The sequence below is a fragment of the Photinus pyralis genome, unplaced genomic scaffold, assembly GCF_008802855.1.
Source record: "Photinus pyralis isolate 1611_PpyrPB1 unplaced genomic scaffold, Ppyr1.3 Ppyr1.4_LG1, whole genome shotgun sequence".
Lineage (NCBI taxonomy): Eukaryota > Metazoa > Arthropoda > Insecta > Coleoptera > Lampyridae > Photinus > Photinus pyralis.
In genome coordinates, this window is record NW_022170249.1 from 31704606 (window position 1) to 31722998 (window position 18393).

An 18393-nucleotide genomic window follows, 5' to 3' on the forward strand; every position below is an offset into this window, starting at 1 on the left:
GACTAAAAAATTACATTATTAAGTATGTCATTCAAAATTGAATTGTATCAATTTTAGCGCAATTAGTGGATGAAGAAGTTTTTATGAGTTTGACGGAAAAAGACATCGCTGAATTAATTCCTATAATTGGATTTTTTTTACCTTGAAAGCGATTTTGATTATTTGTATCCTGAGAAATAGAATGTTTTATTTTCCAAATGGCCACTGTTGTACCCTATAATATTACATCTGGCAAAATCTAAGGACAGTTTCCTCAAAGATTTAATAAGCAAACGGCAGACACAGACATCAGAAATAAAAATGGTAATAATTATACATTAAATATGCATGCGAAATACGTGTGCTCATCATGTTCTTTGATTTCAGATTCAGATGATAGCGTTTTTGCATTAACGATTTTACCATTATTCTTCCATTGCGTCAATATCAAAAGTAAAAAGGCAGGACTGCATTGGAAATTATCAAAGGTGGAGATTCAAAATGGATTTATATTGCATGTAAAGGTAACGTGTAAATACAATTAGAATATGCCTAATTGTTTCACTTTTCTATCTATAGCGTATGGATGATGTAGAAGAGGCACTTCGTACAAGAAGAGAAAAATATATTGCTTTTAAATTAAGCGATCAACCAATTCCGGTTATTGTCGGTGAATTAACTAGCATTGAAGCAAGCTACGTGTATATAGAAAATATTTGTTATAAAGTGGATACCCCTCTAAAGGCAGTAGATCTCTGCTTCAAACTGTTCCATGCTGTTCAAGCAGAATATCCAAAGGAAAGTGAAGTGGTATGGACTTTCATACAATTATTTGTAGGGGAGACTGGGGAGGTTTGATACACGGGGAGGCTTGATACATCTTCAAACTTCGCGCTTCGGTTTCGTAAAGAAGGCTTAACTTCGTGCAGTGCAGACAGTGGGTGTAAAAACAGTTAGTGATAGAATCCCAGAACGATCGCGTGTTGTTTGAACGTTTTCAAGGTTATAGTGTGTTTTCTGCCCATTCGATGTAAGTTTTTTGATACCAAACGTAAGGATTTAGCGATTTAATAGCAACATTAAGGACATGCTGTCCTATTATGCTTCAAGCGCATTTCATTTTCAATATTAGGGCACCAGTACAGATCTTTAATCCAATGTTTATAATACTTTTATGCTACGTATTTCATAAATTGACATTCCGGGAGGTTTGATACATTTTGTATCGGGAGGGTTGATACGCGTATCAAACCTCCCTATTTGTATTTATTTATTTATTTATAATTATTGAACAAGTATTTATGTGATTTTCATGGCAATTATAATATAGGCTAATTAAGTAGGTACCTATATTGTTATAGATGCCGTTTAAATGGAAATCTAAAGGTCGCACAAAGTATTCTCCAGGCGATTTAAAAAGCGCAGTTATTGAAGTAGTAAATGAAAATAAAGCACTGAGGACTACTGCCAAAAAGTACAATGTTGACAAAATGACACTGAGAAGATATGTCCTAAAATACAAGACGGACAAAGAAACATCTTTTACACCAAATTTTGTCACTTCACAAATTTTTTCATGTCACGAAGAATCGCTTTTAGTGGAATATTTGCTCACTTCTGCCAACCTCCACTATGGTCTTACGCCTAAGCAAACAAGGAAGTTTGCGTATGAATTTGGTCAAGCAAATAACAAAAAGCTACCAGAAAACTGGAAGAAAAACGAATGTGCTTCCTACGATTGGCTAAAAGGATTCATGTCACGTTATCCCCAATTATCACTCAGAAGTCCCGAAGCCACTAGTTTGGGCAGAGCCACTGCGTTCAATCGACATAATGTGCAAGAATTTTACAAAAATTTGAGCAATTTATTGGAACGGGAAACTTTTGGCCCAGAATCCGTGTACAACTTAGATGAAACTGGAGTGACTACTGCCCACAAACCTCAAAAGATTATTGCGCGTAAAGGCCAAAAACAAATTTCAAAAAGTACTTCAGCAGAACGTGGTACTCTGGTAACAGTTTGTTGTGCTATAAATGCAGTAGGAAATTCTGTGCCGCCATTTTTTATATTTCCTCGTGTGAGAATGCAGGATTACATGATCCAAGGTGCTCCTTCAGGTTCCATTGCTGTGACGCATGAAAGTGGTTGGATGACTGCTGATAATTTCGTAAAATATCTAGATCACTTCATAAAACACGCAAAATGTTCCAATGAAAACAAATGCATATTAGTCCTTGACAATCACGAAAGCCATATTTCACCCAAAGCCTTAGACAAATGTAAGTTAAATGGCATTCATTTACTAACTTTACCACCTCACACAAGCCACCGCTTACAACCTTTAGATGTATCGGTTTTTGGTCCGTTTAAAAGATATTATAATGAACAGGCAGATGCATGGATGGTCAGCCATCCAGGACAAACAATTTCATTAAAAAATATACCGGAATTAGTTGGATTAGCCTATGTCAGGGCGTTCTCGCCATCAAATATAACCAAGGGATTTTCAACCACTGGAATTTATCCTTTTAACCCACATTTATTTGAAGATCTCGATTTCGCAGGAGCAGAAGTTACAAACAGACCATATGAGGAATTAAGGGAAAATTCTGAAAAAGAACTCGATAGAGATGACCCAATAGCTCAACCTGGCACATCATATCTCAGCAAGAGACAACACCACCACCTGGCACCTCTTTATGTCAACAGAAGTCAACTTCAAATCCAATAGAAACGTTTCTACAGGATAGCACCACAATCCAAAGCACCTCATCTGTTTCATTTAAAACTCCTGAAGAAGTTCGTCCTTATCCCAAGGCACAACCACGATTGAAAAAAGGAGGCAGAAAGCCTGGTCGGACAAGAATCTTAACCGACACCCCAGAAAAAGAGGCCATTGAGGCCGAGTATAATATGAGGGAAGGAAAAAAACGTATGAAAACTAAAGTTGAAATGGCTAAACGAAAAATAAGTAGTGAAACTGGAGAAAATAATCACTTTGAAAAACTCAATGCTGAGAGTACGGAATCCCAACCCAAAAGAAAAGTTTTGGATAGAAATGCAAAAACAGAAAAACGTGTGTTCGGTGACTCGGATTCTGAGGACGAAAAGGATCCATTTTCTGATGCAGATGACGATGACGATGCCGCTTGCATCTACTGCAATTCACTATTTTCAGCGTCTCGTTCTAGAGAAAAGTGGATCCAATGCCAGAAATGTCTCAGATGGTGCCATTCAGCCTGTGCTGATGTCAAGCATAATACAAAAATGTTTTCTTGTGAATTATGTATTAATTAAATAATGTTCTGATAATAATAGATTGCAGTCCTTTTAGTGTTTTATATTTAATTTCTTATTGTATCAAACCTCCCATTCAATGTATCAAGCCTCCCTTGTATAGGGAGGTTTGAGACACTTTGCATCGAGAATTTCAAAATTGTATATTCAAAGTTAAATATTTAATTTTCAGTAATTTAATGTTCCCAAATTTCTAAGCAATGTCTCTAAATTGAGCTCTGACATAAATGGATTAGCAAATGATGATCATAAAATATTTATTAATTTTTTTCTAAAAAACGTATCAACCCCCCCCCCCCAGTCTTCCCTATATCAAATCAGTACCCAACATGACAAAAATTTTGTATCTGTCTCCTCGTTGATATCTGACATTGAAAAGCTCCAACAATAATTTTGGTGCATTTGTGCTATACCTACTTAAGAACGTCGCCTTCTAAATATCACCAAATTTTCTTTAAATAGGGAAATAAATATGTTTAAATGCAATCGTTGTTCAAAAAGTTTCAAATTTTCTAAAGCGCTTGTATATCATTTAAGATTAGATCATCATATTAAAGATTATGGAGTTTTTTCATGTAGACACCTAAATTCACATGTAGATGTAGTTGCCCCCAACCTGCCTCTTGCTAATCTCACGGAATCAGTTGAGAATATTTATGAAGATACACAGATTACAATTTCAGAACATGACACACTTAATAGTGCAGAAAATGATGCGATAACACATATTCGTAAACCGACTATTTCTGACATAAAAAGTAACTTAAAAAATGATATTAAACAATATATCTCCAAAATGTACAGTAATTCATTAATTCCGCGGAATGTTATTCAAATAGTTATAGACGAAACATCAAGTATTTTTTGTCAAGGTATGATACACAATATAAAACATACTATATTAGACAAGTTACGCTATTTGAATGATTCTGAAGGTTTAAACGAAATAGAACAATTGTTTGATACGTATGAACATTCTTTCGATGGTCTTGAAACAGAATATAAAAGATTTAAGTCATTTCAAAATTCAGGGGAGTACATTGCTCCAAAAGATTTCTTTATAGGTCATCGTATTATTTCAAAACGACGTGATTCGAACGTAACATTGGAACCTGTATCTGTATATGGAAAAATTATTCCTCTACGAAAAGTTTTGCAAAAGATATTTGAGAAACCTAATGTTTTAGTAACTGTTAGAGAGCATATAAAAAACCTACGCTCATCAAGTACTTATTGTAACTTTATTCAAAACCCTTTATGGGCGTCTAAAATAAGTAAATTCCACAAAAAGACGGTGTTTCCTTTGTTTCTTTTTTTTGATGATTATAATGTCGGTAATCCATTGGGATCGCATTCCGAAACTAACAAACTGGGAGCAGTATATGTTACAATACCATGCATACCTCATGGCCTATTCACTTCTTTAGGAAATATTTTTCTCTTTGCTCTTTTTTATTCTAGAGATAGAAAAGAATTTGGCAACAGATCTGTGTTTTCGAGTATCATAGCAGAATTAAATTACCTTCAAAATGAAGGGGTATCCATAACAGTGGATAATAAGACAGAGACGGTATATTTTGTATTAGGTTTAACCTTCATAATACCGAGCGGGGTACAAATGTACCCCACGCGCACCTTATGAGCTATAAGTCATAATTATAATTTTTTCTGCTATTTCTCCGGCCTCCTATCTATTATCTATGATAATATATATGTACCTAAAAAGTGCGCGTAGTTTCCTTCTATGAGTCCGTAATTATAATGAATTTTTGTTGCTGGGGTACAAATATACCCCGCTTGGTACTTAAAGCATGTGTTTTATTGCGCCGGCGTGAAATACCGCCCTAAGTACGTCGAATTACTGAAACGATGTGCAGTCAGTTCACTGCGTGTTTGTGCGTCTATTGTAAGAGAAATAACCGTTTTATTTTATAATAGTGTCAGATTTATAATAGTGTGAGATTTGATATTCCTGAAAATGAGTGAAAAACCTAAATTTCGTAATGAAAACAAACTTACCGATGACGAGTTGCTTCGAATATTAGAGACAGAGGAATTTGATTACTACTTTGAAAACGATTTAGCCTTGGAAGGTGCTGCAAGTGATATAGAAGAGACTGATGTTGTGGATGAAAATGATGAAGTCGATGACCTCTTGCTCATTGGTGATAATGAAGTGGATCTGGTAAGCGAATCTGTTTCTGAGGGCGGCGAGAATTTACGTTATATAGCGAAGGACGGTTCCGAATGGGCTAAAATACCGTACGTTACGAGAGTAAAAAGGGCAAAACATAACATACAAAAATTGCCATCGGGTCTAACACAATACAGTTCGAAATTTACATCTATAAAGGAGGCGTTTGATCTATTCTTCTCTGAAGATGTAATAAATATAATCTTGAGAGAAACTAACAGAAAAGCCGAATTTGTGTATTCCAAAAAAAAACAAAGCGTTTGTTCCAATAGTAAAAGAAGAGATGGACGCTTTTCTTGGTCTTCTTATAAATTTTGGAGCTGTTCATGGTAACAAGGAACCAGTTTATGTTTTATGGAGTCAAGACCCAGTTTTGTGTCGTCCAATAGTATCAGCTTCGTTGTCTCGCAACAGATTTCAGCAAATAATGAGTTTTTTGAGATTTGATAATTTTGAAACTCGCGAAGAACGAAAAACTGTTGACAAATTGGCACCAATACGGGATATATTCGATATATTTGTATCGAATTGTAAAAAATCTTTCAATCCGAACGGTCATTTATGTGTTGACGAACAGCTAGTTCCATTCCGAGGAAAGGCTCCATTCAGGGTTTACATGAAGAGTAAACCCGACAAATATGGGATCAAAATTTGGGCTCTTGCGGACTGTGAAACTGCCTACACAGTAAATATGCAGGTTTACCTAGGTAACACTTTTCTTATAAAAATCTGTTGGTGTTTTTACATTTTGTTTTTTTTTAGGAAAAATTGGTAACAAACCAGAAAAGGGTCAAGGTCAGAGGGTGGTCTTGGATATGGTAAGCCATTTAGGACAGGGATATGGAATTACTACTGACAATTTCTTTACCAGTATTGAACTGGCAGATAAATTGTTACAGAGGAACCTAACACTATGTGGAACTTTACGGCGAAATAAGCCATATATACCTAGCGAGTTACTTCCCGCCAGGTACAAAAAAGATTTTTCAAGTATGTTTGCCTTCATGAAAGACAAAACACTGGTCTCGTACGTTCCAAAGAGAAACTCCGCTGTCGTTCTTTTGTCAACTGAACATCGAGACGACAAAATAAGTGGTGCTGATAATGATTATAAGCCTGATATAATACTACATTATAATAAAACCAAAGGAGCTGTAGACACGACTGACAAACTTGCTAAAGAATACACCACCCAAAGGAAGACCAACCGGTGGCCTATGGCAATTTTCTTCCATTTGCTGGATATTGCAGCTATCAATGCTTACAAACTGTGGATTCATGCTAACCCAGAGTGGAAAAAAGGTCGTTTAGATAAAAGAAGAATGTTTTTATTGGAACTAGGTCATCAATTAGTAAGAAATAATATTATTTGCCGCTATAATAAGGATCGTTCATTGCACGAAAAAATTAAGCAAAATATGGTAACCGTTTTACCTGAACTGAAAACAGATAAGGAAAATAGAGAGCAGGTTCCAAATCAGAAAAAAAGTGGCCGATGTCACATATGTCCGAGGAATGCTGATAAAAAGTCTAGAAAACATTGCGTCCAGTGTTCAAAATTCGTATGTGCCGAACATTCTAACATTACAACAATTTGTAATTCATGCAATAAATAAATTTATAGTTAAAAATTAATCAAACATGTACTTTTTTGTCTGCCCTTTATTTAAACAATAAATGTTTAGAGCTCCTGATACAAAAAAGGGGTGGGGTATATTTGTACCCCGCTTGGTATCTAATGAAAGTTTTTTACCATGGTATTACGAAGGTTAATAATTGGAGATAATTTAGGAATGCATTCCATGTTAGGTTTAACTGAAAGTTTTTCGGCAAACTATCGGTGTCGATTCTGCAAAATGCCAAAAGAAAATTCTTTTAATGCTTGTATTCAAAATGATAGTTTACTAAGAACCAAAGAATGTTATGATAATGACTTACGAATAAATAATATAACTGAAACGGGTGTTAAAGAAAATTGTATCTAGAATGATGTTCAAAACTTCCATTTAACCTCAAATTGTAGCGTCGACATAATGCACGATATCTTTGAAGGTGTGTGTATTTATGACATAACGTATCTTCTTAGTAGTTTAATATTCGATCTGAAACTTTTCATCCTCGAAATTTTAAATAGCCGAATTAAATCTTTTAACTACGGTGAGTTAGAAAGCTCTAACAAACCTCCTTTATTAACATTGGATCGTTTAAACTCTAAAATTAATATGTCTGCAAGTGAGATGTTATGTTTTACTCGCTATTTAGGAGTTCTAATTGGCGATCTTGTACCAACAAATTTAGATATATTGAATATTTGGATCACTCCTAGAGAAATTATTGATATCGTTACTGCTCCAAGTCTACAATTTTCGGAAGGTACAAGGTTAAAAATAATTATTGAAGAACATGTTTCATTAATAGTTAAATATTGTAAAAAATTAAGACCTAAACACCATCATCTTATACACTACGGGATGGTTTTCGATAATGTAGGCCCTCTAATTCATCTGTGGTGTATGAGAGCTGAACAAAAACACAGAGAGTCTAAATTAACATCATATGTGTAGGGTTCTTTTAAAAATACGATCCACACATTAACATCAAAAGCACAACTCAAGTTATGTCACCAGCTTATATCACCTCTCCGTTCAAAATTTGAAATAGGAAATACCATAGTTCCTGAAAAACACCTACTAGATACTCTATTTCCTACAGTGATAGTGACGACATTCTCGAGATAGATTGGGTAGAGGTTTGGGGTACAAAGTATAAACCCGGTACCATTATAATACTTAATTGCGAATTACTCCCTATATTTGCTGCTATTGAAAAGGTGTTCATATTTAAGAACACTGAAATATTATTTGCCTATTATGAAATGAAAACCATAATCTTTAATCAATATATTCATGCGTATTAAGTAATTCCAGGGACCACTTGTTCCAAAAATAACATTAAATTAATAAACTATGATGCATTACACGATTACATACCATGTTTATTGTCAAAATTATTCAATAACCAATGTTTTGTTTCTGTTAGACATGCAGTATGATATTCAGAAGTCAACTGTGTCCGGTTTTACTTCATACAGCTAATTAGAAGTAGGTATAGTACTAATTATTAATTATATGTAGGTACATACAGTGAATTTTTTTCAAATGCGAACACAGGAGTTTGTATGCAATGTAATTTCCCTATGTTCGATTGTAAAAAAAACACATAAATCTATTGAGTAGTTCAAATGAGTAGTAGATACAATTGACAGCTGTCACATTTTTAAAAATACCGCCGTCCAATTTAATTACGAAATCGGTTAGGTTATTGCTTAGAATGTCAAGGAGGACACTTCGAACATTTATTGTAATTGTTTGCGTTATTTATTTTCTTATTTTCTTCATTTATGTATTGAATAAATCAAATTAGTAGAATACCAGGTGCACATGAACTACAAATAATTGAAGGTTGGTTCACAATGAATTGTGATGTCAGCGCGTGCCATGTGAAGTCAAGTTATCGTAAGTTTAAGAAAAATGTATCCTAAAGTTGCTATGGCCTCACATGGCTTATTTAAAAAAATCTTACCGAGTGCTCTTCATCATAAAGACTATGAGTTGTTGTTCATAGTCACACAAGTTGCGCGTTTTGGGAATGTGAACCGGGCACACCTCATAGATTGATGTGTTTTTTTTTAATGGAACATAGGGAAATTACATTGCATGCAAACTCCTATGTTCGCATTAAAAAAAAACTCACTGTATGTAGTTTTTTTAGTTTTGTAGATATTTATAGAATTTTGTTTTTGTATCTACTTTAAAAAATAAATAAAGGTATTAATTAGGCAAGTCATTTTTATTTACCTATTTCCCTAATTCATTCTGATCTTTAGTGCCACTTTTTTCTGTAATGAGTAACGCAACACTGTTGTGCAGATTGTTATAAATCGAAGCTACATAGTAAATTGCAATATGGAAATAGTCTATCACAATAGAAAATAGTAAATAGCCCCACACTTTGTGGTGATTTTCCCCCTTTAAAGTACGGAGCAGCTTAACACGCTCAATGTGTCATTGCGACATCACCATTGTACAATTTGCAATAATATGGATGTTACTATGAATACTGTTGTAATAGACGTTTATAAACAGACTTTACCAAACACTATTAAATTGTTGTCACTGTTACCATCCTTTGTCGACCAAATCTGCTACTTAAGTTTGATCTTTTACTTCACAAGGTGTTGTATTTTACATAACTGGTCATTATCAATAAAGTTTTAGGAAAAGTTACTACAACCTGTTGCTATTTCTATATGCACTATAATTTGTAATATACAGTGACACAATTGTGCGGTGCATAACAACTTTTTTTTAAGTGTTCCATTCGACTGAAAAGATTCTAAAATTTACACATTATTCTAACATGGAGGAAGTACCATTTACTATTTACGCGGACCTCGAGTGTATCTTGGAAAAATGTGATAAAGCCAATCTTCCAGATGCCAATACCACACTTTACCAAAAGCATACTCCGTTTAGTATTGCCTTTTACCTTAAGGTTGTTTGTAACTATCATTCGACTTGCACCTGCGGGGCAACGGTAAAGGGAATACAGAATTAAGGCGGAAAGACAATAACCAATGTAATACGCGCTAGTCAATTAGAACGTACCTTTTTATTCCGTACAGTATCCGAATAGTACCGAAACCCTTCTCCGCGGTTTTCACGTATATTGGAATTGGGAAAGCAATGCGTTGACTTTTTTGCTTGTAAATCGTTGCTAAATGTATATGCGATTTGAAGTTTCAATTAAAATGTGCAAAGTAAATGAAATTTTATCCACCTCGACAAACTCACTAAAATGCAAAAATAAATATAAAGTCGTAACAAATTTTTGCCTACCCACGCTTCGGATAAGAAAAGTGTTAAAATAATGATCGTTCAGGGTTCCTTATGGATAAATTCTTAGGAAATCTAGGGTCGATAATTTCGGGGAGAAGACATGTTTAATAAAAGTTTGATAATTTACTTTTCATTTTACTTTCCCAAAACGTATTGTCCCGCGATATCTAAAATGGTCATGTAAATATAATTTTTTTTATTTTAAAATTACCATAATAATGATAAAGAAAAGAAGGTGAAGAAATAAAAATTCTAACCGAATGTGCTCGCAACTCGCATTGTCAGTGGTGGGAGTAAGCGGCGGAGTTAACATACACTAATTTGATATACTGCTAGAGGCAGCACCGTCTGTAGCAAAATTAAATTAAACCTTTTTTCATAAATTACAGATTTATTTACAAAAAAATGGAAATTTGTCATTTCATAAAACCCTATTATGTTTCATTGATAGTACGCGCTGAGATCTTCGATTTTTGATATGTCTATTATTTACAAAAATTTTTGCTTGTTTTTAAAACTATTCAATTTTTGAGATCTCAGCGCAAATAGTAACAGTTAACTGCACAAATGTGCAAAATTTCAAAAAAATCGGACTATAATTACGCCTGAAATTTATGAAAAACGAAATAGTCCATTCACAAACAGCCTTAAGTGTTCGTATGATGAATCACTTTCAAAATTTTTTCATACCGAGGTCAGGATTGTATTCAATGGTTTATTAAGGCTTGCGTGAGATTGCCGATTGGGCAAATGAAATTGTGAATAGGGGAGAGGTGGGTAAAACGGGATACCCTGTTTTATTTGAAAGCAATTAGTGCTACCTATGAGGTGTGAGTCGAACTTACAGCTTCGGGTGTTTACGTGCATGAAGCAAATAAGATACCTACTTTATCTTCAGTATACGCGGTAAAAGATGCGAATTTATGAAAGTGTGTGGTTAGATTATTGTGTTTTTGGTTGCTGAACATATTTATTTTTCGGTTCACAAGGAAACTAATTTAAAGGTGAGTGGTTTTAATGCATAATATGTTTGTGTACTATAGTTATATGCACTAGGTTTTAGAATCGCTTTTTGTTTATTTACTAAAATATGGTCACATGCATTAAAATCAAAAGTTGGGTAAAACGGGATACTGTCGGTTGGGTAAAACAGGATGGTATCTCGTTTTACCCAACTACATCAACAATTTCTTTTTTGAGTGCTTAGGTAGCAAATTCTTGTTTCAGTTTTTAAGTGCGATGGGAAAATATACAAGAAAATCAGATAGGCAATCTTGGGACGAGAACAGTATGCATCTGGCTGTCGAGGAGGTACTAGAAGGAAGAATGGGGTACCTCAAGGCATCGAAAGAGTATGGGGTGCCTCGATCTACTATTGAAGCAAGGGTGAAAAAAGTTAAGCGAGGCGTTCTGAATAGGGAGGATTCATCAAAAAAAGGACTAGGGCGTCATAAACCAGTTTTCACATTGGCTCAAGAAGAGGAATTAGTGGAACACATTTTGAGCATGGAAGCACGTCTGTTTGGATTAACGCTCGATCAGTTAAGAAGTTTGGCTTTTGAGCTAGCCCATCGCAATGGCATATCTCATAGATTCAATATGGAGAAGAAAAAGGCCGGCAAAGCATGGCTGTATGCTTTCTTAGCTAGGCACCCGAATGTCAAACTTCGATCACCTGAGCCGACGTCACTTGCTAGGGCAATGGGTTTTAATAGGACTGCGGTAGATAAATTTTTCAATTTACTTTCTGGAACACTAGAAAAATTCAAAATACCTCCTGAGCGTATTTATAATGTCGATGAAACAGGAATTATGACAGTACCCAAAAAAAATCCAAATGTTTATCATTACGTGGGAAGCGACAAGTGGGCTCCTTATCCTCGGCGGAACGTGGAGTTCTCGTTACGGTCGAAATCTGCATGAGCGCTAGTGGTGTATTCATGTCTCCAATGTTCGTGTTTCCAAGAGCTAGAGCGAAACCGGAACTCTTAGATGATGCTCCTCCTGGAAGTACAGCGCATTATCATCCTTCAGGATGGATGCAAAAAGAAATATTTATAAGTTGGTTTGATAAATTTATCACATTTTCTAACCCTTCCAAAGACAATCCCGTTCTTTTACTTCTGGATGGACATGCGACCCATACCAAGAACATATAGCTAATTGAGAAGGCTAGGGAAAGCGGTATAGTGTTGCTATGTTTCCCACCGCACACAACTCATCGTCTTCAACCTTTAGACGTAAGCTTTATGTCACCGCTTAGCACATACTACAGTTCTGAAGTACAAAGGTGGATGCAACAGCACCCAGGTAGGCCCGTTACGATTTCCCAAATTGGAAAACTTTTGGAAGTGCATTCATGAAAGCTGCTAGCATTCAAACAGCAGTTAATGGGTTTAAGAAAACGGGCGTGTACCCACTAAATCCAGATGTCTTTCCGGATTGGATGTTTGAACCGGCGGAAACCACAAATAGGCCTGCAAAAAATGATGCAAATACCCAAGATGGAACAAATGGTGGTCCGTTATCTCAAAGGCCTAGAACACCACCAAGAACACCGCCCAGAACACCCACTGAACCATCACTGATTGCCCCCCTCAAAAAAACTTTCAACTTCAGGTGACGAATTGGATTCTGCAAAAACACCTAATTCTATGCAGAACACTACAAGCCCAATTAATGTAAAGCAATTTTACGCAAATGCCATTTCATCATGTTCCAAAAACACTCAACATTTTCTAGTTGCTCCAAAGGACGTTATACCACTTCCACATTCTGATAGGACTTTAAATCCCAATGATAGAAGAAGGGGAAAAACTGCTGTTTTAACATCGACACCATACAAAAACGAACTAGAAGAGTCTATGAGTAAAAAACTTACAAAGAAGCCAAGATTTAACGCTGAAGGTTCCAAAAAGGCGGCCCTCAGTGCCAAAGTGAATAAAAAAGGGAAAATAAGTGCAAATAAGCAGGCAATCAAACACGACATAAAGGCAAAGAAACGAAAGAGAAATGATAGTAGCAGTTCAGAAGAAGAAAGCAAAGAGGTGAACTGCATATTTTGCAACGAAAGTTTTTCTAATTCAAAGTCAGAGGGTTGGATAAGGTGCGAACATTGCAGAGGATGGGCCCACCAAGCATGTGCAGGAGTGGGAGAAGATGAAGACGAAGTTTTTGTCTGCGACTTCTGTCAATAGTTTCTTTAATTCTTTTAAAAATACAAACGAGTTGTGCTTTTTGTTTACCTACTTACGTTTTTTTTTTTGTTTTAGCAATATATTTTTAAAAGTTCCTTTTGCAGTTTTTCCTAAAGTATGTAGTACAGTGTGGGTCTTAAGAAAATTATTAGTATCTTGTTTTACCCAACTAGTTGGCTAACACGAGATAGTTGGCACTCAAACGAAAAAAAAATTTTTTCTGATAATGTAGCTGTTTTTTTTGATCAGTAATGGTGAGTAATAAATAGGTTATTTATCACTGAAACATGAAGGAAAAAACCGTCCTTTGCAATAGTTTCATAAAAAAAAACTACGAGACCTAAATAACTAACTATCCCGTTTTACCCAACTCTCCCCTACTATTGTTCCCATGGAAGTTCTTAGTCCTCTTCAGATGCAAAACTATTTGAACGCTATAGTGTGTCACATTTGCGAGAAACTTTTTACGGAAGATCAAATAAAGTACGCGATCACCATCATATCGTGGGTTATCTTACATAATGGCGTAACTCATTATTTGATATTTTTCAGTAGAGGGTGTTTAATAGTTATTTATGCAATGAGTGTATAAATGAGGCGTTTTATTGGTGAGTGAGATGTTTAGTCCACGAGCGCAGCGAGTGGACTAAATTCGAACGAACCAATAACCGCCGATTTATACATGAATTGCATACAACGTTTTTTCGTCGACTTCACTGGGGCAGGTAATTTTAAATTCACTACTACAAGAAATTACAAACGAGATTATGAGGTACGATTTTTCACTAAATTACAGCTACTGTCGTTGCTATAGTAATGTGTTGTTTTATGCTGTGCCGTCAGTCCTCATCGCAGTGGAAGATTATGTTGCTTGCTCTGCTGCGGAGGCGATTTTAACATTATATCCACTCAAATCAAAAGAAACTTATTGGAACGGTTTCGATCAGTTCGGCAATTGATGGAATACAATGAATTTGAAAGGAGATATTTCCGAAAATGTCATGTTGACATTTTACCTTGAAAAGGTATGTGAAATTAGAATGTAATTAATTCTTTTGCAACTGTACTAAAGTACGTGTATTAACAGTTAAAGATATGGAAAAGTTCATCTCTGTGGTCGACGTACTCAATGTTGAAGGTAAAATAACTTAATACCTTAACAATACCTTATCCGAGAAGCTACACAGGATATGCTTTGCTGAGATCGTTGGCGACCATACTGGCTGCTGATCTCACTACATTAAAACCGAGATTAAAATGGTTAGGTGGATGGAAGTTCTCAGCTGTTGCCGAAAGTGAATTGTTATATAAATGTCATTTCCCTCTAATAAAATGGTTATTATGTATAAGTTGTTGCTAACGATGAATGGTTGCTAATGCATAATGGTTATGTATAAGTGGTTGCTAACGATTAATGGTTGCTAACGTATAATGGTTTCTAACCATTAATGAGCTTGATTACTACACCCGTAACTAAGGTGTAATTTATGCTGTTATCGAGAGGTCGACGAAAAACAATTTTCTTACCAAGTTAATTCGTATAATGTTGTTTTGTGGACGTATTTATGTGTGTATTGACTTGAATTCTGGTTATTGACTTTTTAGTACCTCTAGTAATGGTATGAAGAAACTTTTCTTTAACATGCTCTTACCAAAATTTTGAAAAATGAGATACACCTTTTTTGTTAGAATTTAATTTAGCGTTTGTGGAGTTATGCTAATCATGTATTTCTAGTTATTGAAAGGTAATAATTATAAAATAAACTAAAAGTGTTTATATTTACTTACATAAATACTATAAACAAAAAAAATATCTTTCATGGAAAACTTATAACACTTTCTGTCAAATTAATAACGAATTGCCTAGTGCGGTAAAGATTTATAAAATTTTACGAATTCGGGATTTTTAATTACAGGCGTGTCCCCATTACACAAAGCAACAAAGTCTTTGTATTTATTTTCTGACACTTTTGTCGGTTCTTGGTTTAGCTTACCAGGCACAGAAATTTTCAACTGTTGTTCAACTGAACGCTTAAGAGGTAACGATTTATAGTCCTTGTCCAAGTGACTATTTTTAAAATAAATCCTAGTTGTGTCTGCTTTCTCAACTTTCTCTAATGGTAGTCCAGTTAATACTCGTTCCAGTATCATCCTTCCTGGAATTCAAAATTCTTAGATCCTTAGAAAAAGACTTAAAGTCCAAAAAATCTGTGTAGGTTAGCTGACGTACTTCATAGGGTTGTTTCCTTCTCGCAAGTTTCATGACCGGAATCAGCTGTGACGGTAGAAATATCTCCCCAGTGTGCGAAATTGCAGTAGGGTAGACCGGGGCAGGTTCGGACATGGGGCACCTCCGGACAATTTGATTTTACCGCCTTCCATAGCGAAATGTGATTTCATATTTTAACAGTTGGTTACAGTGCTTTGTTCAATCCGTGTGTCAAAATTTCGTGCCGGTATTTTAAGTGATTTTGAAGTTATTATTAAAAGTCGTAAAACGCTACCTGAAGTAAGTATTATGGCCATCTACTCCTAAGGATTTGCACTATTTAGTTTTGTATTTTTTTTATTGCAAAGTATATTAGGCATAAAGTATCATATTTTCACATTACATAACCTATATTTTAAGAAGCGGCAAGTTCAAAATTCTCAGATTTTTTAAAGTGTTTACATGATGTGCATGTGAGGCACAACCGGACAGTATAGTGTGGGGCACATTCGGACTGTCCGGAGGTGCCCCACTTTGTTGTTAAGCTTGTTTCATTTGGATTATAATATATAACGTTTATTTAGCATGGTTAGAAATTACGTTAAAAAACGAAATCGACCCGAGGTTCCTGAAGAAACAATCCAAACAGCTGTTTCAAATGTAATTCAAAATAATATGTCGATACGACTTGCTGCTAGCACATTTGGTGTAAAAAAATCGACGCTTCATGACAGAGTTTCAAAGGCCAAGAGGCAAATTGCCCATTCTGATTCTGGAAATGACAGTGATGAAGGCTCGTTGCAAATTTCAGGCCTTTCAAAATATGCTACTCGGCAAATATTTTCTGTAAACGAAGAAAATGAACTTGAATCATATCTTAAGCAATCATCACAAATTTTATATGGTTTGACATATCAGGCAACTCGGAAATTGGCGTATCAGTATGCAGTTAAATTGCAAAAAACTTTTCCTATACAGTGGAAAGAAAACGAAATTGCTGGCGTCGAATGGATGCGGTTGTTTATGAAGCGCCATCCAAGACTATCATTGAGAAAACCCGAAAACACCAGTGTTGCACGGGCGTCGGCTTTTAATAAACATAATGTTGATGAATTTTTTAATAATTATATTCAGGTACAAGACAAATACAAGTTTGATCCGAGTCGTATTTGGAATACAGATGAGACTGGTATATCTACAGTCATTCAGGCACCTAAAGTGATAGCAGAAACTGGCAAAAGAGTTGTTGGTCAGTGTGTTTCTGGGGAAAGGGGCACATTAGTTACATTTTGCGGCGTAGTTTCCGCTACGGGTAACACAATCCCTCCGATGTATATATATCCTCGCATCCGCATGAAAAATCATTTTTTAAATGGTTCTGTACCCGGTGCCATAGGTTATGGCTCAAAATCAGGTTGGATGACTGCCGAATTATTTGTCAAATTATTAGAACACATAAAAATTCAAACTCAGAGCAGTAAAATGCATCCCATACTTTTGTTAATGGATAACCATGAGACTCATGTGTCAGTTGAGGCTATCAACTATTCACGCGAAAATGGAATAGTATTGGTATCGTTTCCACCACATTGTACACACAAAATGCAACCTCTTGACAAAACCGTGTATGGACCTTTTAAACAAAAATGCAAGGTATCTTTTAATGATCACATCTCGAGCAACCCGGGAAGACCTGTAACAATTTATGATATTGCCAAACTGACATCAGAACCCTACCTGCAAAGTTTTACGCCTAAAAATATTATAAGCGGTTTTTCAAGCACCGGATTGTGGCCCATCAACAGACTAATTTTTTCAGAGGAAGACTTCTTTGGAGCATACGCTACAGACCGAACAAACCCACAACCTGAAAGAAACGAAGATTCTGAAAAATTGGTCACCATTGTCGATCCCAGTGTTAAATCGGTTGACCAAGATGTTAACCACGTTGACCTTTCTCCATCTGAAAAAGACAATTTCCATATAAATCAGGCATCTATTTCTTTGTCTGCCAACAATTTATCGACCAATTCTGAAAACAAATTCACACACGATGTAACAGCAATGATGCGTTCAATAGTTAATGAAATTGTGAAAGAAGCAACAAAGCCATTGATCAATATCGTTTCATTGCACATATTGAAACCATCAGATATAAAACCGTTCCCAAAAGCAGCGCCTCGAAAAACAAACAGGAAATCTCGTGTAGGAAAATCAAGAATTTACACAAGCACGCCAGAGAAAACTCGAATTGAAGAATTAGAAGAAATAAGGAAGTTGAAGTTAGACAAATCTGGAACCAAGAAAAAATTAGTAATAAATAAAACCAGCATTCAAACACTTAAAAGTAGAAAACCCACAATAACACAGAATATCCAGAAGAAGGGAAATAAGAATAATACCAGAAAGAGAACGAAAATACCCAAAGAAAGTGATACATCTTCAGATTCTAATTCAGAATCTTTTAAATTTATGACAAAAAAGAACAAATTTCTGGACTCTTCATCTGACTCAGACATTGACATGACGGAATCTGATTGCGATGAATTCTCTAAGCTTTTAGGTAAAAAATAATTAGTTTTTTTTAAATTGGTCTACCTACTACTTTTTTGCAGATG

The 18393-nt window shown here is 35.4% G+C and overlaps 2 protein-coding genes and 1 pseudogene across 2 annotated transcripts; all 3 read left to right on the forward strand.

Annotated features, from left to right (window-relative positions):
- Positions 1-5748: 5748 nt before the first annotated feature.
- Positions 5749-7119, forward strand: LOC116163612 (piggyBac transposable element-derived protein 4-like). Its single transcript, XM_031477639.1, has 2 exons — positions 5749-6178; positions 6234-7119. Exons 1-2 carry the CDS (start codon positions 5755-5757, stop codon positions 7085-7087), a joined length of 1278 nt encoding a protein of 425 aa, XP_031333499.1. The 5' UTR covers positions 5749-5754; the 3' UTR covers positions 7088-7119.
- Positions 7120-11659: 4540 nt separating this feature from the next.
- On the forward strand, positions 11660-13566 carry LOC116159680 (annotated as a pseudogene).
- A 2320-nt stretch (positions 13567-15886) lies between these two features.
- LOC116159692 lies at positions 15887-18349 on the forward strand. The gene is made up of 2 exons (XM_031472728.1): positions 15887-16075; positions 16360-18349. Exon 2 carries the CDS (start codon positions 16361-16363, stop codon positions 18347-18349), a length of 1989 nt encoding a protein of 662 aa, XP_031328588.1. The 5' UTR covers positions 15887-16075; position 16360.
- Positions 18350-18393: the final 44 nt, after the last annotated feature.